Source organism: Saccoglossus kowalevskii, chromosome 7 (assembly GCF_978046115.1).
Source record: "Saccoglossus kowalevskii chromosome 7, keSacKowa6.1, whole genome shotgun sequence".
NCBI lineage: Eukaryota > Metazoa > Hemichordata > Enteropneusta > Harrimaniidae > Saccoglossus > Saccoglossus kowalevskii.
This window is the reverse complement of record NC_140647.1, coordinates 20,314,253-20,337,133: the sequence shown is the minus strand read 5'-3', so window position 1 is coordinate 20,337,133 and position 22,881 is coordinate 20,314,253. Positions and strand designations below refer to the sequence as shown.

General features: G+C 38.2%; 1 protein-coding gene across 2 annotated transcripts; it reads right to left on the bottom strand.

Annotated features, from left to right (window-relative positions):
- Nucleotides 1-4,071: 4,071 nt before the first annotated feature.
- LOC100377020 (uncharacterized) lies at nt 4,072-22,122 on the bottom strand. 2 transcript variants are annotated; one of them, XM_085501273.1, is made up of 6 exons: nt 21,983-22,122; nt 21,586-21,677; nt 12,932-13,075; nt 10,893-11,977; nt 5,936-6,022; nt 4,072-5,697 (listed from the first exon to the last, which is right to left on the bottom strand). In XM_085501273.1, exons 3-6 carry the CDS (start codon nt 13,073-13,075, stop codon nt 4,740-4,742), a joined length of 2,274 nt encoding a protein of 757 aa, XP_085357399.1. In that variant the 5' UTR covers nt 21,586-21,677; nt 21,983-22,122; the 3' UTR covers nt 4,072-4,739. The 2 variants fall into 2 exon arrangements, with proteins under 2 accessions (XP_085357399.1, XP_077864616.1); XM_078008490.2 differs by lacking the exons at nt 21,586-21,677; nt 21,983-22,122 and adding an exon at nt 18,326-18,417.
- Nucleotides 22,123-22,881: the final 759 nt, after the last annotated feature.

Here is a 22,881-nt window from a genome sequence, read left to right as displayed (position 1 = left end):
ACGACCAGTTACGTAATGAGGTACATGTAATTACTGATAGCCAGGAGTGCACCCAAACACGTGTAAATGATGATCAACATGATGATGGTTCAGACGGTTTCACAATACAACGCAGTCGTCGTCACCGATATAGACACCGTAGCTATGCACGTGCACTTGTCGACGGAACAACGAATCCAGATATACATATACATGATTCATCTGCAAACCCGGACTCATTCCGTAAGCTACGAAAATACCCACATAAGTCTAATGAGCAGAGCGCTGATAGTCGTGCGAACATACGCCAAGTTGACCGTAAAGTTTTGATTGGTACTCGTAAATCCGCCGACCAGATGACTGTAGTTCATAAAAGAATGAGTGTTTTCGTGTCCAGACTGGGTCCAGATACTACAGCTGAAATGCTAGATAAATATATATCGACCAACATGAACGTCAGCGATATTAAATGTGATCGTCTTGATCCTAAGTTTAGTACATATTCATCATTTTGTATTACAACTACAGTGCCTAATTTTCAGAAAATCATGGATGCGAGTGCCTGGCCGGAAGGAGTGTTGGTGCGCAAGTACTTTCCTCGTCGTAACTAATGCAAAACCTTAACATCGTAACGTATAACTGTAGGTCTATAAAGTCTAGTAGACCAATTGTCAATAAACTATGTGATGAATGTGATATTTGTCTAATTCAGGAACACTGGCTAACAAATGACGACCTAGGGTACTTATCTACGATTCACAGTGATTTTTATGCATTTGGTGTTTCGGCCATTGATACAAGCAGTGATATACTTTCTGGTCGGCCTTATGGAGGGACAGCTATATTATGGAATAAAACACTTGGAAGTGCGGTTAAAATTAGAACATTTAATGACTCCAGATTACTTGGTGTGGAAATCACTCTGGAGGACAACAATAGGCTTTTCATTTTGTGTGTTTATCTTCCAACGAATAATGTTGAGAACCGAGACGACTTTGTGGACTATCTAGCAAAAATTAACGCCATCATTCAGGAAAGTGGTACGCCTAATATTCTTGTTATTGGTGATTGGAATACTGATCCTCGTTCGCAGTCCTATTTCGGTAACGAGTTACGTGATTTCTGCAATGCTGCCGAATTACGAATCGCGGACATTGAAATGCTAGACAATTCAGGTGACAACTTTACATATGTGAGTGAAGCACATCACACGACATCATGGCTAGATCACTGCATTGCTTCTAATACTGCATATTATGCAATAATTGGTATTAACATTATGTATGACTATGTTGCATCAGATCATATGCCTATGACCATTGCCTTCCAGTGTAGTAGCATGAAATCATGCGACTTGATAATTGGGAATTGTAAGGAGCGATCAATACGTCTTGACTGGTCCAACATCACGACAGAACAAATGAACCAATACGCTCACAACACGGATATTGGCCTGCATAATATTGTTTTACCAGTGGACGCCCCGGGTTGTACGCATGTTAACTGTCAGAATACTGATCATAAAAGAAATATTCATGATTATTACGAGAATATTGTCAACTCTCTTAAAAAAGCGACGGACTTAACATTCGTACGCAAGAAGGCTTTTGCGTCTTTTAAACCAGTCCCCGGATGGAATGACATTGTTAAGGATGCGTATAGCTTTGCACGTGAGTGCTTTTGGTTGTGGCGTCTTGCTGGCAAACCAAGAGAGGGCTCGGTTCATGACACGATGAGGTCAGCGAGGGCCAAATTCAAACTTACACTGCGCAACTGCAAATCTGCACATTCTCGTATGACTGCAGACAAATTAGCCACTCACCTTTTAAATAAGGATGAACGCTCGTTCTGGAAAGAAGTCACGAAATCATACGCCACTTTCATTCCTTCCGTTGTTGGGAATGCGTCGGGTGAGACGGACATTACAAAAATGTGGGCGAAATATTTTGAATCATCTCTGAACTCCATCACGAATGACACATATAAGTCCAAGGTGCTAAATAATATTACTGAAATCCACGAAAATGCTCATTCTGTGTCCTCTGTGGAAATTGATGGGATTATTAAAAACCTGCCGCTAGAGAAATCTAGTGGTATGGATGGTTTATGTGCAGAACACTTGAAGTATGCGGCTCCCAGTGTTAGTACGCATTTGTCAATGTGTATGTCGTCATTCTTTGTGCACGGCACACTCCCTCGCTCTATGATGGAAGTTGTTATAGTGCCACTCTTGAAAAATAAAACTGGAGATATTACCAGCACAGACAATTATCGTCCTATTGCAATAACATCTGTTTTGTCAAAAGTTTTTGAACATATATTACTCAAGAGGTGTGATAAGTTTTTTGAAACTACAGACAACCAGTTTGGTTTTAAAAAGAAACATTCCACAGATCTCTGTATTCTGCTCTTAAAAGAAACCATTCGCCAGTATAATAGCCTTGGTAGCAGTGTATTTGTGTGTTTTCTTGACGCGTCCAAGGCGTTCGACAGAGTTAACCATTGGACGTTATTTAACAAGTGTATTGAACGTAATGTTCCAGCGTATATCATTCGTGTTCTTGTAAATTGGTATTGCAACCAGTTGTACTGTGTTAGATGGGGAAGTACTATCTCACAATTTTTTAATGTTTCCAATGGAGTTCGACAGGGAGGAGTAATGTCCCCAGCACTGTATAGTATTTATATGGATAATCTCAGTGTATCACTCAATAGCATGCCTTGTGGCTGTCTTATTGGCGATAAAATTATAAACAATTTGAGCTACGCAGATGATATGTGTGTAATTGCGCCCTCTATTAAAGGTTTGCGCAAAATGTTACATATTTGTGAGTTATACGCTGAAGAGCATGACATTACCTACAACTCAACCAAGTCTAAATCTATGCATTTCTATGGTTGTAATTGCATGGACATTTGCCCTCCACTGTATTTATATAATAATAATGTTGACTTTGTTGACCAGTTTAATTATCTAGGACATAAAATAGCTCGTGACCTGAAAGACGATGCGGACATTGATTGTCAGAAACGTTTATTCTGTGTGAGGGCAAACATTATGCTACGTAAATTTAAGAACTGCAGCAACGAAGTCAAACTTTTGCTATTTAAAACATTCTGTTCTAGTTTGTATTGCTGCCAATTATGGTGTATGTATAGAAAATCTACCGTTAATGCCCTTCGGGTCAGTTATAATAATGCTTTCCGTAAACTGTTGGGGTACGTCCGTGACTGTAGCGCAAGCACTATGTTCGTTGAAAACCGCACAAACACATTTACCAGTTTATATAGAAAGCTAATTTATGCTTTTATGGATCGATTACGAACATCAAACAATACACTTGTGTGTGCCTTGCTCAATAGTGATGTGAGATGGAAGTCTACCTTAGTGCAGCATTGGACACAAGTAGTCTACTGAGTTTAGTATAGTTTTCAAATCTGTATGGTTTGTCATTTTATTTTATTACATATTTGTTTGTATCTTTTTCTTTATATATGGACTATGTCTGAAATAAAACCATAATAATAATAAAAAATTCATATAGCTGCTTAAAAAATGAAATTTGAATCGGAAATTAAGAAACTGCTGCTATTGGTTTCACAAACTGGATTAAAATCATTATAAAAACTGTTACAAAGAAACAGCTATCACGAACAATGTTTTTCTCATCTTGCAAATTGGCTTCAAAAAATAAAATGTATTACACCAATCAATTTTTACTTTCAACTCGCGCCCTTCGGCGTGATAACCGCCGCTATAGCGTGGGCCAAATGAAGTTACCTTGTCTCATCAAAGTGGCTTAAAATATTATATAAATGAACTGGAAATCGTGATTTTGTTTCACTGAGGGTCTTTCTCGGGTCGTCTGTAAAACATGCGTTTTAACCGCTATACCACGAAATATGTCGTCCTGAACTGAACTGAACTGAATCAAAGCACAAATGAGCATGATAAAACCATAAAAAAAAATGTAGTCAGTCGGACAAAGTGGCCTAAAATAGTAAGGCATGTTATGTAACGATGTGAATTACATGTTCACAGATAAAATGCAATATATATTTTACACTTTATATTAAAACCACACATTGAGATACAATATATCAAAATTATGTAATTTATTACCTTGTAATATATTCACAACAGAATTCACAATGTGTTGTACTGACTTAACCCTTAATGTTGAATCAATGATACTGATTACCATCGTTGCTTATAGTTGACAATATGTGTTAATGTAAATATTATAACAATTTTACATACCCTGAATTTCTTCCAATGTTATTTGGAGGACCACCGCGTATGGGGTCGCTCAATGTGAATTAAAATCTCATTTGTCTTTGTCGAGTAGCTGCCCAAGTTTGAAGACTCGTATGCAGAGGGCGCAATTCATTGAAATACGGTCACTGTAAGTTACTCGTAGAATTTGATGTTGCGACAAAAGAACGATACTTATAAATAATATACTGATAACATTGGTATAGGATATCTATGAAGCGGAAGTTTGAAATAAATTATCAAGTTGTCCCCGGCCCCGCAAATGCCGTGACCGTAACATAAAAAACACCCAGACGTCTGTGCATATACATTGTGTGAGCAATATATAAATTAAAAAAAAACATTTTTTTAAAATGTTGAACTGCATAATTGTATGAAATAAAATATGTCTTAAGGGTTTCGGGATTCGTGTCGCTGCCTGAGCGAGTTTTAATTCGCGTCATGAATGGCGCCACCACGCGTTAAAAGTATACATGCTTTCGTTCTACAAATAACCCAACCCTGTAGTACGATCTTTTTTAGACGTCTCTCTCCGCTGTAGTCTCAGATTTCGACCACTCACACCGTCTGGCACAGGAGGAGCATTTTGTCGGGCTGCTGCATTTCGGTACATATGTTCCAAATTTTCTCGACTGTTTATGACGTCATCGTCGTTTCCGTTATTGTTCCTCTGGAAGACATTTTTCCGCCGATACCACGGTAATTCGACTCCTGGTTGTTTCTTTCCTGGAGGCGGCGGAGGCTTCACTAGTTGCGATTGTTTTTTAGAGTCATTGTTTTTTACAGTGTTTGCGGGTGGCGGAGGTTTCACTATTGGTTTCTTTGCAACGTTTTTTGTGGGCGCCTTTTTTCTAGTTGCTACACTTTGTTTTGTGGGCCCTTCCTTCTTTTTACTTTTGCTATCTTTTTGTCCATCGCCGTTTTTACTTTTATCGCCGTTTCCCTTTAAGTGCTTTGGGTTTCGCTTCACCGGAACAGGAAGTCGACTTTTCGTCACTTTTGATTTCGTCGGAGAAGAAAGCACTCCTTCCATTTCATTCTCTTTTTCGTTGTCATTCTCATCCGTGATTTTCACTGTCGTTCGCCTGGTATAATCAACGTCATTACCATAGCTGTTTTTGTCGGGCACTTCAATGGCATAATCTTGTGTTGGGCGATATGCTTTTCTTTCAAGCGTTCGTGTGACAGCGCCCCCATGTGTCAGCTCTGGCTCGTCATCCTCATTCACGCTCGCCAGCCCCTTTCCTTTGCCACTGTTGAGTAGTTTATGAAGGGAAGCAGCTGACGATGCCATGATGTCAGTGGATGCGGGTGTTACGGACTGATGCATGCATAGGTTGAGTAATTCACTGACGTCACGTCCGGTTTTGAAACTTAAAGGTTTCAGCGCGTGCTCGAGTTTACGCTTTTGTCTTTTCTCGTCTTCCAGCCACTTCTCGATTCTGCAAAACAGAATAGATGAGAATATGTTATAATTGGCGTCCACATGCAATCAGCTATTTCAAAATGCCTTATTTAATAGTCTACTCTATGATCTTAGCGAATTTTTTGAGTATACAAAAGCGAAGTTTTAGTTCTTATTAAATCACCGTGACATGTTTTAATGTGTTCATCAGTATACAGAACTAAGCAAACACAAATACATGTTGAATATTTACAGTAACAGTCACGCGCCCATACCTCTCACAGTCCTCCTCTACTTGGTTTGTATATCGTACCATACTCGGTTTTACCTCGAGTTCCACGAACATGTCTTCCTCTACCAATCTACAAAACAAACAGTAAATGCATTGTAATAACTTTCTCAAGAGATTCCTGTGTCTGCGATCTGGGATATATTCTTGCCGTTTTATAGCACTTTACAACTTGTGTACTTAAAATGATTCGTGTGAATTGTGTTGATGGGGTGCTTGTCGTGTCGATTTAATAAAGACAGTGTATTTCACCATTACGATCAACGGAAATTACTGTTCAAGACAAGTAACCTGTAGAATACTGTGTGGGTAATATTTTTCATATTGATTTTTGTTGCATTTGCAGCAAATAGTTACCAAACAATGAGAAATCTATAGGATTGAATATACCCCACAGCTGGCTTCACATGCATTGTTCATAGTTCATATGGTGCTTACACCAGGATTTAATTAGAGCACCTAGGCGGTATGTGGTTACATCTTAATGTTCAGTAATTGCAAGAAATTGACATGACAATAGAAATTCATTAAAGACTGCCACTCCCATGCAATTAACAGCGAGTGAAATTCCTGGGATTGAAACATATATTTTGAAGTCACTGGTGTAGGCAACGAATAACTGCAAGTTGACATAAAGACGAGGTAGTTTATTTAATCAGTGGTCAACTAGAGGCTGAAATTATAATTAATTTGCTTATTTCAATTTCTCCTGACGTCAAATAGAATACACTGGTGAAACACGGTAGTAACTGTGGGTGAAATGATGTTTTGGGGTGTAGTTTACATTGTATATGCAGTGGTAGGGTCGGGTGTAATGTGTTCATTTCCAACTATTATGAAGTCACGTAGAATTTCACTTAATTTATTTTTGCTGACATGTTTTCAAGCATTACATGTGAATCTAATTTTCACTGCGCTGTGTCTCAATATAGTATGAGGGAAATGGCATATTCACTGGAATTTATTTCAGGGGAAAATTGTTTTCAGTGATAATGAAGTATTATGACAGATACCCTCCCCGTGGCTTTCATTGCGTATGGAAGTTATTTTCACGAGTGATGCGGTGTATCCTGCTGCCGTACTTTCACGAGCGAAGCCACGGGGAGGGTGTGGGGTTCTGTTATTATACACATGTCCCATATTTGATTATTTCATATTAAAAAAAGAACGTGCAACAAACCGGGATAGAAATTTAGATCGGGGAACCCAATTGCCCATTAATATGCTCCAAGACATTGCTGCGACCTAGCAACGCTTGTCAGTGTAGAACGCGTGTCGCTGTACGTGTGAAAATAAAATAATCAGACGTCTAATTTAAGTCATTGTCCGAATAAATAACTCGTGGATGTTTAAGCGCGGTGGTCGTAGCACAGCGCGTGTTCGAATTTCATGTAAATAAACAATGTATTTTACACGCGTTGTATACGTCGCTGTGAGTCCCATATCGAACAGGACGCGACACGACGACTGTCGCCCTTTAGTTGGGACCACGACAGAACCAGAACTTAAACTGGGCGACTACGATACACGGTTGATGTTGAAGTTAAAAGTTCCTCCACAGATCTGTACATTGGCAAACATGCCGTGCAACTGCGGTACTCCACTGACGGAATGACTTTCGTTGAAATCGGTCGTCGCTGACTCGTGAGCTGCACACTACAACCTCGTTTGGGATGTTGCTTGCTTGTGGATTTACTGAGTCTTGGTTACCGGTTAAATTTTGCTAATTTGGCGTTGGTAATCTTTATTTGGAACTGAGTAACGCCGCAACGTCGCCAGCAGAAACCTCATGGTATATCGATGTTGATGGTTGCGGCTCCATATTAATCGGAGATTTTACTGCGGGTCCAGGCAGCGGGTGGATCTTCCGAGAGCCCTTCAAGATTTATAAAACTCAGATTCCAGGTGGTCAACAAACATTAAGTTCTCCCAATCCTAGTATTCTATGTGATGTACATCTAACATGCCAAAAATGCTGGTGAACGATTTGAACCTGACAAAAATACTTGAAATAGATACCAGGAAGGGGAGGGGGGTAAAAGAAAAGTTATATAACATTTTTATTAAAATACACAAGTTTGTCCAACTCCCTGTGATACAACACCTCAGACATAGCTCATTGTACTCGGCTGGAGTGTGGGCAAAAAGTTACTATTTGAATTTTTGATATCTTTTTTCATTAATGAGAAAGTTGACCCCGAAGTTAGAGTAACTGTTCAGCAGGAATGGCTTTTTAACTCTTCTGTGATTTTTTTTGGCTTGGCTGATTTGGTCACGGTTCATACTTGACAGGCAGGTCGTACCATCACTAATTGGAAAAACAATCCTGACCCACCGCTACCATGGCAATAGCCAAAGTCTTGTAATAGCAGTGTCCAAATGATCATGCCTTTTATTTTGGCTACGTTGCGCACTGGTAAGAGATCACCGGCGCCGACATTGTTACCACTGTCAACGGAATCCCAACGCAGCTTTGAACTTTGAATAAAATGTAAATGCTGCTTCCAATCTAGAAAATACTATCGCAAAACGATTGGAAATTATACATTTAACGGCTGAATACGTCCTAACAATAAAATAAAGTGACTTCTAATGACTGCCATGTTATTTTGCAAACCTCGTATAAGGTGCCCGGTTTTAGTTATAAACAGACGTTAGCTTCACGTTCATGTCCCTTCCATGATAACAGCCGAAAACATATTGCTTGTTTTTTACCGGTTTTAATTGGCAACCGAAGTATTTTTATTTTGTAAACAAATTTTCGTCTGCTATTTTTATTCAGTTCAAATCGTTCAGCAACATTTTTGGCATATTAGGTGTACATCACATGGAATACTACGATTGAGAGAACTTGATGTATGTTGACTGATTTTTATCATAGTACGAAGTACCAGGAAGTTACTCAGTTCCAAATAAAGATTACCAACGTCAAATGAGCAACATTTGACTGGTAATCAAGATTCATGTAATCCATGGCTAACAAGCAACATCACAAGCGAAGTTGTAGCATGCAGTAAGTCATCCCGTCAGTGGAGTACCGCAGTAACACGGCATGTTTGCCATCAGCATTGTATTCAAACGAATCACGTGGTGTGCCGTTCTCGTTCAAACCCGGGATTCGATCAATAGGAGAGTCCCATTAAAAAAACACATTGCAAATCATGCAAGTTCAACATTTTCAAACCAATATACTAAAACAGAAATGCTCAGAGATGTAAATGAAGGATAGATATTACTTTTCACTATACACATCTCTGTTGATACTATCCCTCACATATTCTACTCCCAATTACTCCTGCGTAAAATGGACTAGCCTCTTCATGTTGACATTCAGACTAAAATCACGTGACAGGCTGTTAAAATTGGCTGTTGCATACTCTTTCGCCGGTCTGGAAAATGTGTTTAATTAACTCACATTCAAGCAACAATGCAGATTTCCCAGTGGGAGTGAGACTATTCAAACTCTGCCACTAAAAAATAGGGGTGTTTTCAGCAAAAAACGAATAACCCTGGAATACACACAATATACTGAATTTCGGAACAAATCGTGCATTACTTACAGCAGCAGAATACCACAGAAATATCAGACGAAACATGAAAACACTATATATTGTATTTCAGCCTGAACCCTCTATATTGCAATTCAAGGAATTAACCCCACATGTGCACCCATTTCCCACCTTGGTATCACCCACCCCTGAAAACAAACTCTTAATACCACGCTGAAGCGTTTGGTAATAATAAAAGAACTTACTCAACCAACTGTTACTAAAAAAGACGGTTAAGAAAAGATATTGTTTTAAGGTGTGAATTATGGGATTAAAGCGTGAGGGTCGTTACCTGCGCACGCGCGGGAATAGAGTCCGAGGCGACGATAACAACACACGCTAAAAACGCAAAGGCTCTTGGGTAGACGACAACACGTAAACAACGACACGCTGTGGCCATCTGACGCATGCGCGGGTGACGACTCCCCCGCTTTAACTTTTTAGTAACCACGCTCTACCACTGAAAACCAAGCATCACCGTTCTGTAGACAGTAGTGGGGAATATGTTCACAGATATTCTACATTAAAAATATCCGCATCACAGCGTTTATAATGGAGAAAAAAAAAGCAAAATATAAAATGAAGCAGAACAGTTAATTTTGTATAAAATCCAAAATGACGAGTGGATAAAGTCACTTTAAAATCGTTTTCCATCGACCATTCAGCATAAATTTTTACAATTTATATCACACATAATGTAAAGTACATGCTTTCATTCATAATTCTTATTAAATATAGTGTATTGGAAGACTGAATTGTAGTTTTCTGCCACTATTAAAATGGGAATTTTGTGTATGCTTGAGTTTAACTTCATATCCGAGTACTGGCAGAAAGACAAGGATTTTTACATGTTGCTCTGTTTTTGGAGAACCTCGCGCTGTTTTATGTGACTTTACGCCTGTCACGTATCCATGAACACATCACCTTGCCTCTAAATGTATACAATTTTGTGTTCTTTGGTTGAAAGTCAGATTTGATGAGCATTTAGGGGTAGGGTGCACTGGACAGAGGCTCAGTAGTTTGTTTGTATTATAATGCTGGACTTAATATAATGTGTGTTGTTTAATTATACACAGGTCAGCAATATTATTTACGAGATGTAATCACCGCAACAAAAAGAAAGATGTCAAAATAATGTATTGGTAATAACAAAATAGCATATTAGACTGATATACTTAAATAAACGTAAATAGGTATAGTATAGTTGCATCTGATGAACGTATCCATGTCTCAATAGTTGACTGTAAGAACACACGGAATAAGTATTAATTCAATCAAATTAATTGTTATATGTTGCTTTGCTCAAAAATATATTAAATAAATATATAAGTATATATAATTTATTAAAGTATTGTATTCAATGAACACTACTCGCCACGTGAGGGCGGAACATACCTGTATTTATACTCTTCCATTTCAATGCTCTTGACTAATTCGAACGTATACCTTTTATTGTCGTCGTATCTATTTGTATAGTCCCCATACTCGTCGCTGTCTTCTTGTTTTGTTCGTTTCAGTTCTTCTATTTTATCTATGATTTCCCTACCTTCGTCGCAGGCTTTGTCGAGTCTTTTTTGCAGTATATTGATGTCACCCTGTATGAAAGACAACTTGACATTGAGCTCATTTGAACGGTCCTCTCTCATGAGTAACATTTGTAATTCGTCACTCTTTACGTTGAACTCGCCCTCATGTTGTTGTATTTTCCTGAGTACTTCGATTACCCGTAATTCCATTCGGGTCTGGATTTCCTCTACCATGCCTAGTTGTGTGTCGATTTCTTTCAATTTCTTTTCGTCAATCTCCATCCAGTGTTCCGCAAGACTCACCGCTTTCTTGGTTTTCAATAAAACGTCCGGTATAAGCCTGAGAAACTGTCGGAAGTTTCCGATGTTCGTGTATTCAGCCACTTCTTCAAGGCTTTCTTTGCCATAAAGTTTGGGGTCTATGTCCGAATCGTTTTCTATGAGTTGTCGCCAATGTTTGATAAGCTCGTACAGTTTTCTGGCGGTATTGTGTAAATCCTTGTTATCAAGCTTGAAATCAATGTCACTAAATTCACGCGAGAGTTCAACCAGCACTTTGGTGACACTGGGTTGCAAAAATGCGCTATCAAGTCTGCCTGTCTCATTTCCAATTCCGCTGTCTCGGCTCCCATTTCCTGGCGTCACCTTTCCGTCATCGTCATCGTCTCTGACATCATCTTCGTCGTCATAGAAATAATCAAAAAGAGGTTCGTAAATACGATTATGGAATTCTTGATATAATTCCCTTAGATATTGAATATAACCGAAAAACCACTCGAAATATCTTATCATTTCAAAATCTTTTCCATCGCGGTCGCGTTTTTTAGAATTCTTATAGCGGCTAGTAATCCACTCAACTAACTTCCGGAGTTGAGAAAGGGAATTAATGAATTTGTTTTGATACGAGACTTCCGGCTTCTCGGTTAATAATTTCAACCAGTAGTGTAGAGTGTCCTGTGAAAAAATAAAGTGATATAAATACATATACATATATATTTAGTTGGATGTTAAAGAAGCGCCGCCACGCGACAGTTTGAAGAATTTCAAATTTTAAAACGCATAAAGCGGCATACAAAATCGGCAATTACAACGGGCCTTAACTGCTGTGCGAGAACAACGATCTATATTATATAGGCGTTGTAAACAACGATGAACAAGGGGCAAAGGTAACAGCATGAACACTTGCTGCTCTGTTTAATGCGGATTTTACGAAACTTGCGCCCCACATCTTAATAATGCCTGCACTCATTAATTACTCCATATTTTTCACATCTTGACGACCTCATTGACAAAGGCTAGTCAATTACTGGTGACGTATTCGTGCTTGCCATTGAGCATATGTCTTATACAGAGGTAGTGAATAGTGAAGGATGTGTGAATGCGTCTCTTTTAATAAGTGCAGTTAAATGCATCACTGAGTTCCTTCTGTATAAAACAAGTCAATACCAGATCTATAACCATGAAAATAGACATGGCAGAATTTTCTTGTGCGTAACAACTACAACACATGCATATAAAATAAACGACTGAAAGGGAAGGACCAGATTAAGGACGAACACAATAGAATGCCATAAAAGTTGCCCCTGTAACCACGGGATGAGGTCGAGCATTTTATAAATCGCGCTCGGCATTGGAAGAGGACGTGGAATATTGAATCGCCACTGCCAACCACACTGGGTTGTTATAAAGTGCATGTTGTATCGAACATTAACTACGTGTTCACTCAAAATATATATTCCCGCGAAAATAAAATCAATTCGCATGTTCAAAATCCTGCGTTGAGTTGTAAATTTGAATGTAGTGCACAATTATTTGTCGCCGACCTCTAAATTTTCTGTTTAATTCAGTCACAAGAACATAAATACATACATGACATATCAACAAAAAGAATTAGAAAACATCACCCACCTTTGAGAAATTACTGGCCCCCGATTCAGACTTTTCCTGGAACTCGGCTAACTGGCGTTTCATTAGTTTGTTCTTACTCAGAGTTTCCTCTACCACAAACGCACTGGAAGTGCGAGAGTTTCCAGTAGAAATTCTAGAACTCATCTAAAAATAAAAATAAATGCAGAAATGATTATTAAACTATAAAACACAATGTGTTGTTATGGTAACTATGTAATGAAACGTGGTCGTATTAATCGCACTAACTGTAAATCGTCGAGGCATGATTGTGTTAAATATCGGAACAGCAAGGTTCGTCTAACTGCAAGGTGTGTGGGAAATGCACATTACTATGAGCGTAAAGCAAATACAATAGCTGAACACAGACGTCACGTTTCCTAAGTCCTACCTTCGATACTAACACCCCCTGATGTATGTTAGAATGGCATAATTATAAAATAAAACGTGTCATAAGCACAATTGAATTCAAAATACGACTAACAATGGGTGTACCGTGGTTCGAAATGCATAAGCTTGAGTCTACGTGCACTTGAGATCACTCACGTAACAAGTGGCGGGAAATGCGTTTAATTGTTAAAACTCTAAGATCCGAAATTGGTGCTCGACGCCAGAAATTGGGAAAATCAGAAAAAAAAATCGAGTGTCATTGTTGAGAACTCCTTAGACTAGGGTCGATGTACTGGATTCAATCAAACCCTCTCTCTTCCCGGTGTTATTTCTTTTCAAGTGCCCAATACACATCGCTTAACATGTCTTGTCGTGTGATATCGTGCCATCGCTACGTTATAAACAATACACTTACGCCATTGCACGATAACTAGACAGCAATCTTATATTATTTTCAGAGACATTTTTCTGTGCAAAATCTAGTGTAATACCTGACTGGTCGGTATGTCTGACATCGAGGTCATAGGGGATGCTGATAGTTATTTCTTAATTCTGCTTGTCATTTTGAATGATCGACAAGTTCGTGTTGGTTAAACTGGTTTATGTCAAGAACCGGCGTGACAGCGTCTTATTTTTCATATGTCTGTACAGAAAGATGACAACAACAACAACAGGAAAGATGTGAATGAGCATTGTTCGAGATTGTCGTATAGTATATATAACGTATCATGATCCATACCAATGACGGCATGTATTCCGTCAATGTATGTTATTAATTCAACAATAGAAAATATTACCAATCTGTAAGTAAAATAACTTTAGGACTAAAAAAAAAAACATAAATTTCAGCTTAACCACTATAGGGTATGCAAGTACAACTTGAAATATAAGTAAACATTGTTATTTTGTCACATAAAAATAATGAACGACCCTCAGCGCCTTATCGGGTCATGATTCGATTCTATAAGAAACTATCGAGCGTAAAGTTGAAAGACGGCGTTGTAGTGAATTCACTCACATAGCCTCCGGCCGTTTAGACGCACTACGAAAACGTGTACTTATGAAGTAGTCATGTACGTCCTTCCGTCCGTATTCAGCAGTATCTCATAAAAGTATCTCGACCGCTTACGTTCTTGAATTAGACATTATGTTGGATATTTGCAAATCCATTTTTTCATGATCCGTTTCAAGGTGACAGAATGATAGCCATTTCAAATCACAAATGCATCAAAATCATATATTTATACCATTCCGGAACCGGTTTTCAGTCGTGTGTGTACGGGTGTTGCTTAAACTTGGTACATGATGCATGTCGTTTTAAGTTTGAAAATGATCGATAGATTTAAAAAATGCAACTCAGGATTTTGAACTCCGACATTCGTAGACCGATCTAGCTCAAACTGTGCGCATACACCAAGCATCATACCAACAAACGTACATGCATTTTTGTCACCATTATATCTAAAATGGTTGCCTGGCGAACACCTTGCTTAAACGAATGCAGTTCTACGGAGTATCACATACATGCCTGACCCATCAAGTTCACACTACACACACACATGCATCATGCATAATGTCTCAAATCTATGATACAAGTAAATCTGACATCATATTGAACAAACGCACAGGCATTTTTGACACTATAAAATCCAAAATGACTGACTGGCGCTCTTCTCGTTTAAAAGAATGCTTATACCAATCAAGTTTGAACTTCGCACATCATCAGCTCATACATCGTACGGGGACTATGTCATTCACAGTGACATGCTATATATATATATATATATAATCAATATAAGATGACACTACTATGTGCTAGGTGTCTAATACGTGATGAAATCGCTCAACGTTGAAATAAGCAGACGTCTGAAAATCAAAATGTCCAAATATAGGCAATGGCATGTTATAATAACGCCTTGGCAATGGACAAGGACAGAATGGTACAATTGTTATGTGTAATTATCACGCGTGAGTGAAATGAGATTAATTGTACACTACACATAGTAGTAGATATGTAATATGTTGACCATAACTGAAAGATCGACAGCAGAATATTAATGCCTGGTTCACACGGCGCGTTCAATCACGACTTGATAACACTTGGTCACCCCAGGGCGCTCCACTTATCAAACTGACGCCAATATCCCCATCGCTACGTATAGAACGCTTCGGAATGTGTACAGAGCTACAGTTATAGAGGGATGTAGCAGTAGAGGGACTGGGACAAATATAATTATGTATCCCCCCCCCCTTATTTACGCTCACCTACGAGACCGGAATGAGTGTGTATCTTCTATCTATTTTGGGATAGACTGAATGACGTTCAAGTCAATCTGCCAAATAACATCACGTTCGATCACAACAATAGTTTCGTGGGCAACCTAGTTGAAAGCTGTAGTGAAAGCATTGTGTGATGCAGATATTTAGATATAGTTGTCATGGAAATCAGTAAATAAACTGAGTTTCAATTCAGTAAACGACGAGTTCGAATAATTAATTTTGTGCTTAACATTGTAGTATTTGTGGTGTATGTAAAATATGAACCCGGATTTGTGTCGCCGTACTATTCGATTAATTAATCTCATACTGGTTAGTAAGGTGAAATGAACATGCTTCCGTACTAATTGAAATGGATCTACCTTGAGCAATCTTCATTTGTTTAATGATATTGCGAAATAAAGATTTGTTTTAAAACTGCTTTCGTTTATGTACATTTGCATGGCACACGGGTAAAAAGTGTTTACATCGTTGTCTACGCGAGCACTCGGCTGCACTATGACGTTTTTGCTCGTGTTTACGACTTTACTAGAGTTAACAGAAAGCCATTGTTGTCACGATGGTTGCAGCGATGCTCGGTAAATTTACTGGCGTTGTCGGCTGATTGGATTTGCATAGTTCATTAGGCAGGCACTGTAAGTTTAAATTAAGATTTCTTCATGTGTTAATAGCAATCAAACGCGTGTATTCACCCGTAACTGTCGCTGGTAACTCACTATTCTTCCCACTTGGTACCAGAGACACCGGTGTACCATTTACACCAGTTTCAAGAATTGGAAACCACAAATTAAAACAAAAATAATGTCTCCCGACAGCATACAGTCTCGACCGTATCGTAATCGATATAATTAACCTATGACATGTTTTTCGCCGGTCGCCGCTTCGGATAACACAAGATAATTGAGATTATATTAGGTTGTGAGTTAAACCAAAGGTTAATCTATTCAATACAGTACACATTGTATGCGTTTGCTAATTTACCTGTCCAATGACTGTCTGCGCATGCGCGAACAGATGTATTAAATTTAAATGTAAATATGACCATGGATAATAATAAATGCAAACATTATAACTGTGAAGCGCAGACTATATAAACAATGCAAATTAAATAATAAAACGACGAGTAAATTCATCATTTCGATATTGAACGATAAGAAATGCGTATCTTTCAGTTCAACTCAAATTCAACTCTATTTACACCATGATGTTACTGGTAAGACACGGTGAATTGTTTATGATTAAACATAATTCGATCCATAATTATGCATATCTGGCATTAATATTCCAACAGAGTAGTATACTAATTTTGACACCAGTTGATTCAGTCACTTGTTGTTGTTGTTTTTTATATTGTGACCACCATGTCTCTGAGTCCAATCACATGTTTGTTTATGCGTTAAGTCTAAGTTACAGTGTTCGACTCGCGATGCGAAATGAAGTTGTTAGGTATACGAGGGGCCGACAGAGTACAGCTCGATTCGAGTGAATCTTAATTTACCATGAATTTGATTTTTATCAAAAGCTATGCTTGTTTAAACATTGTTGTACCTTTAAATAGACCTCGCAGTGAACTATAAACATAGAAATAGCGCCGATTAAAGAGCAGCTAACTTAAGACTATTTATTATCCCGCGATCTGAGACGACACGTGAAAACAAAGTAAGTCAACACAGCGGAACTTGGATTCAAAAGTCCTGTCAAGTCGAGTACCATTGACGTTTGAGTTAGCAAACAGTCATGCGGTCATGTTAACATTTCTTAAGTTAAAAACATTCTCATTGAATTTGTAAATAAAGATGCCCACGAAGTGTTTTGCTCAATCATGGATTATTTATTTATTTATTGCTATAGTTACAGAGCAACATAAAATCGTGTTCCCTTGTGTATTCGCAAAAATTGGCTAAATATTATTCAACGAATGTTATTTTTAGAATTCCTTGCAACACAATGTTAAAGCAGAATATCATTTGTTGTTTTAAAAAGCGGATTTTTGGGATAATTCAGTATAAAAATAATTAGTCGACCTGTCACATTATATAATTATGTCACCCCGTGTCTTCAACATACAACGTGAGATATGACATAATATCACCGTCATAGTAGAGTCTAGTTTCAAAAGCGTTCTAGCATTGACAACATAGCCAACAGTTTCTTCAATAATAGGCCGATAACGTTTTTAAAAATTAGTGTGGATAATTTCAGGATATTTTCATTCATGAGTAAGCGTGTAACATACATGTGCTTAAAAAGTTATTGCTACTTGTGTTTAATATTGTTGAGAAATTGGAAAAGAGGAGACAAGATAATCAATATATTCAAACTCGTTATTATGACCATTCGTTAACCATGATTAGTCGTTGTTGACCTCAAATGAAAATGTGAGTGTTTGTTGTCTTTACCCCAAACGTGAGAGCTACTCAGTGTGGTCATTTTACTACGTATGAATTACTACATACAATTTATTATTAGTATGGATATGTACATAATAATATGAAAAGTTATCCCGTGAAAACTGCCTTCAAAAAATGACATGCGGCTACTCAATGTGATTGTCGATATATAGCTAGTACAACAATACTAGGACAGAAATGTCCACTTGAAGTTCTCCGGTCTAGTAGGTATTCTCAGTATACCGTGTGTGTGTACCTCACGTGAGAAACGTGCCGTATTTGAGGCGGAAGTGGGAGTACTGATAACTAACACGTATTACGAACTAACAAATTGCGTTACCTTAATTTTGCGAAGTTAGCGAGCTCATGTGTTAAAATTCCCAGCCACAGAATACATCCGGCAAAACAGCGGTATGAGTCCGTATAAGTTTAGCTGTTCGCTCGATGATATTCACTGGTGCTGAACGACACCTGAAGGACACTCCTATTGTCATCTCGACAGCAAACACAATAGCATCTCTTTGTTTGAATGTCTTATTGTGTTTGCAGCCATTAAACGGTCGCTAATAAAAAAAAACTCGCGATGCAAATAGGTTTGAACCTCGAATTTGTGATTGCCAAGGTATTCGTAGTCTAATAAATATACAATGATCATAGTTCTGTTTTGCTGCTCTCTGTGGCCGAGGTGGAAGTCTGCCTACCCGATAGTCCGTTAAATGAAACACACCTCTCCAACGTCACAGACCAGCTAATGTTTAACACTCACACAAAAACCCAATGAACGAACAATAGATTTGTTTAAGCCGTTGTTTGGTACTTGAGGGATCAGAGAAAAAAAATAATAACGGCGACTGGCCTTTCAAGGTATTTTCCATTATTTATTTATTTATTTACTTGTTGATGTTTAATCTTCCCTCATCTACATGTAGTTACGTGAAAGTGAGATTTGCTACAGATTGTTTTAATTACAGCGTGCACACACGTAAAAATACACTCAATCTTGTTTATATGTGTATAACTGTGTCTTTGCGACCACTTATTGTCTGACGTCGCGGGTCACCACATGCACTCAACAGGACAACGAGCCAACTTTCTGAAATAGACTCGTGGTTGACATTTGTTCATTTCAGAGTATAAGTACCTATATAGTATCCCGCCGTTAGGCGTCGTTTTCACATCCGCCACGTTTTGCGATGTGACTTCATCAACTACTAAACGTGTCAATAATTAAAACTATCGATTCAATAGTCATGTCTATAGTTCACTTTGTTGTCATAAATCGACAACTTTCCCACAGATCAGTTCATGTGGGGGCTTTTTTTACTACTTGTGCCACTAGCTTTAAGTTAACAGGCGTGGTTATTGGAACACTTCCAAATCTACACAATAAATTATCAGTACTAGTGAAAGCGGCAAGGTGATACACTGTTTTTATTATAATCATGTAAAATAATAACATAAAATGAATAATTTACTTCCCGCCTTACATAGAAGTATTGACTCGTCGGTAATATATATCGATTAAATACTGTAAAATAGTCGTCGCCATCTGTTTTAACACAGTTATAAATATAACGCCTTCAAGTGACGGAGTTGGCGTTGTTAAATCCTTAAAGAATATGTTCACTTCAGAATTATATGAAGAGGTCTGTACCAGAGATCACGTTCACACTGCAGGTAGTCAAGAACCACGTGGTTGAGAACTAAACTAGTCATGGTGCGCGATCATGTCGTAATCTAATGTATCATATATCCTACATACCCTGGCGATAATACCTCTTCTAAATTGGTGGTCGACTCCTGCGTTCTGTCGCGCATTCCAGACAATGTCTCTGACTGATTGTCGCTACGTCACGACTTGATTGCTAATTATGACGCCAGTGCGTCAGTGTATATTATCTTGAAGAATAAAATCGACCGATCGATATTGAGTTCCAAAATCTATTTTTCTATATATATATGCCTAGTTATTTTAACCGTTTCACATTTACTGAAATGTATTATGTTCTGGGGGTAATGCATTATGCGAAATGTATTGTGTCACGTGACTGGTGATTGAATTGACGGGCGAGGAATTTCACCGAGTCATATATCCAACGATCCTATTTCGAAACTTCCATAAATCCAGTAAATTTTCGAGATTTAGCTATATGCCCACCTCTGCTTTTAAAACCATTGGTTTGATTTTGCCAAAAATGTATTCCTGATGCATTTACAGGTCAATCGGCAAAACTCACGAGAGTTGTAATGTGTAAGAGCCATTTCTTTAAGTATTATAATCACAAAATCGACGCATTAGTGTTGATTATAGTGACGGCCAGACAAAAGAAATCAACATAGCGTGATATATTCGAATAAACTCAAACTAATATGAGTGTATTGAACGATGCCAATAAGAAAGCTAATAATCCCTAGGATTGATTAAATAGCGTTTTATATTAACATTCGATGAAATAATACAATTGTAGCAGTTTGCATAGTGCGTCTGGGGAAGCTTAACATTGCACGATCTCCGTGAAACAGTTACTGTTTACAAATTCAATAAACGCTCGACGACGGACGTTCTACAACCCACGTTACCTAGGACATATGTATAATTATATTATATGACGTAAAATATCAATAAAAAGAATAACTAACAAATAAATAAATATATTAATAAATTGTTGTTATTCTCCACTGCCATATCATTCTTATAACATTAACACACTCCAGGCGACACCAGTTCATCACACAGCCTGGCCAGGTGAATGATATAATTAATATTCCTGTTAGATAAAACTGTCGGCGAGGACTACATAATGTATATTGATAATAATCGACTCCCTGAGGTATGTGTTGATATGATATCTTTGGACATAGTTTCAGGTGTACAAGATTGACTATCATGACAATACAGACGATTAATTACTGTCCATATATACATTATATATGGGCGGGTGCGTTGTTTACATTGCAGGTATTAGTCACTCTAGTTTCTCCCGCAGGCTATGCGTCGAGTCCACTTCATATGACTTTGGTGTTTATTGAACTTTGATCGATCGACATATTAAACAAACGGCTACTCGCAAACTACTATTTTTTTCCTCGATGAACCAGTGTGCAAATGTGGTTTGCTAGTGCTGGTAACAGAAACGCGATAAATAGGACAACAGGTGTTGATAGGTTTTAGCATGTGTTAGCTGGTGTTAAAATAAAATACATACATTATAACGTATACATCGGTCGGGTGGGTGATACAAAAAAGGTTCGAGGCTAGAGACATCTATCACACGTTAATCCGCCTAATCTTTCACGGTAATCGGCTTTTATACTAAGTAATCAAACACTAAGCTATGTACGAGTGCAACTCAACAACATTCAACAACAGTCAAACATATTATAGGTTACCCCCGGGCGTTCGATTAAGCAATGCAGTCACGGTAGCGATTCTAAACAAGTTGACCTGACGGGGTGGGGTTACTTGATACCCGATTACACGCATATTGGTAAGTGTTGCACAGCGTCCCAATTGTATAGTCACAGACAACTAATACACACTATGATAATCTATTTCCATTACACACAACGTTCTTAAATTAAATTGTGACCATAACTTACCTTGGCAAGCTTCGGACAGGCTCCTGTTGTTTTAAATATTGCGTCTGTTTAAATCAGTATACGTCTTCACGACATATCTCAAGCTTGGTTACCTTTCGAAAGAGATAAAAAAAACTTGAAGACTCAAGGATAACCGTGATCATACAATATAAAAGAGGTTCCCATTGAAAGGCGTGACTAATAGCGGTTCTAATCACAAAACGGTATCCCTAACACCACGGTTTGCTGATCAAATATGCGTCTTTAAAACACAGTCGAGTATACGTCGGGGATTGTTCCACAAGTTCGGTCTCCGCCAGTTCACAAATGACTTGTTGTTGTTTTTCTAAACGTGCACCGTTATTCGTCGACTCAAATACAATGTGGATACAAGTTATAAAATGAACTGGAAACATACATATCTGACATGTGGTATCCTGGCAACGTTCACTCGACTACTGGAAGTGATTTACCTCGAGTAAATCTCGCCTGATAGTCGCCAAGAGAGGACTCTGAGTCGACGCAGAGCTGAAATAGTACCTTCCTATCAAGCCGATGTCCAAAAGCAGTTTCCGTCTCGCCGCTGGATACCAGTTCATCGACTCCCTGGTCCGCTTCAATTAATCCTTATGGCTAAACAATGTGTGTGTGTTTATGCCTTCTTCTTATGTCTTTTTTTAATCAACGTACAGAAATAAAGACCAACAAAAAGTGGTCACGGATAGGCAAACAATAGATGTACATTTCTTTGTTATGACCCGCTTTGAAATGAATTCACGCAATGAATACGCGCCGCCATTACGATCGAGCAGCTTTTGTAAGGCGTTGTTAGGGGTTGTTTAGCGCGCATTTTGCCCAGGACAATAAATACAATTTAATTACAAGTAGGATTATCTCTGGTCATTCTAATTGGAACCATATTATTTTTTGCTCTGAGGCAATGAAGTTGTTTAGAAATGACTTTATCGATGTGACCCGGTCAAATCGTGACGAAAATACCTTCAAATTAATTCATGCGATGATCTTGGTTCCATGCGATTTCACCCCACTTTGATGAAGTGACACACCTGTTGCTAGTTTAGGCGTACATAAAAACGAATCAATTTCTATTCATTAAGTGTGCGGGCGCGCTTACATCTTCTGACCGGGATTAACATACGTTTTATCATTTTTCTTTTCAGTTGATAATCTTTAATAAAAACCAAAAGGTTCTCTATATTGCGCGGTTGTCTATTCACAAAAACACGCAACAATTAGACTTGAGAAAATGTGACCATGAGAACATTCTTAATTTTTATAATTAATTTCACCACGTGT

Coding starts and splice junctions, on each gene's coding strand:
- LOC100377020 (XM_085501273.1), bottom strand. CDS start 13,075: ATGAGTTCTAGAATTTCTACTGGAAACTCTCGCACTTCCAGTGCGTTT. Junction 11,978..12,931: donor GGGCCAGTAATTTCTCAAAG/GTGGGTGATGTT, acceptor ATTTTTTCACAG/GACACTCTACACTACTGGTT. Junction 5,698..5,935: donor GTAGAGGAGGACTGTGAGAG/GTATGGGCGCGT, acceptor TCTGTTTTGCAG/AATCGAGAAGTGGCTGGAAG.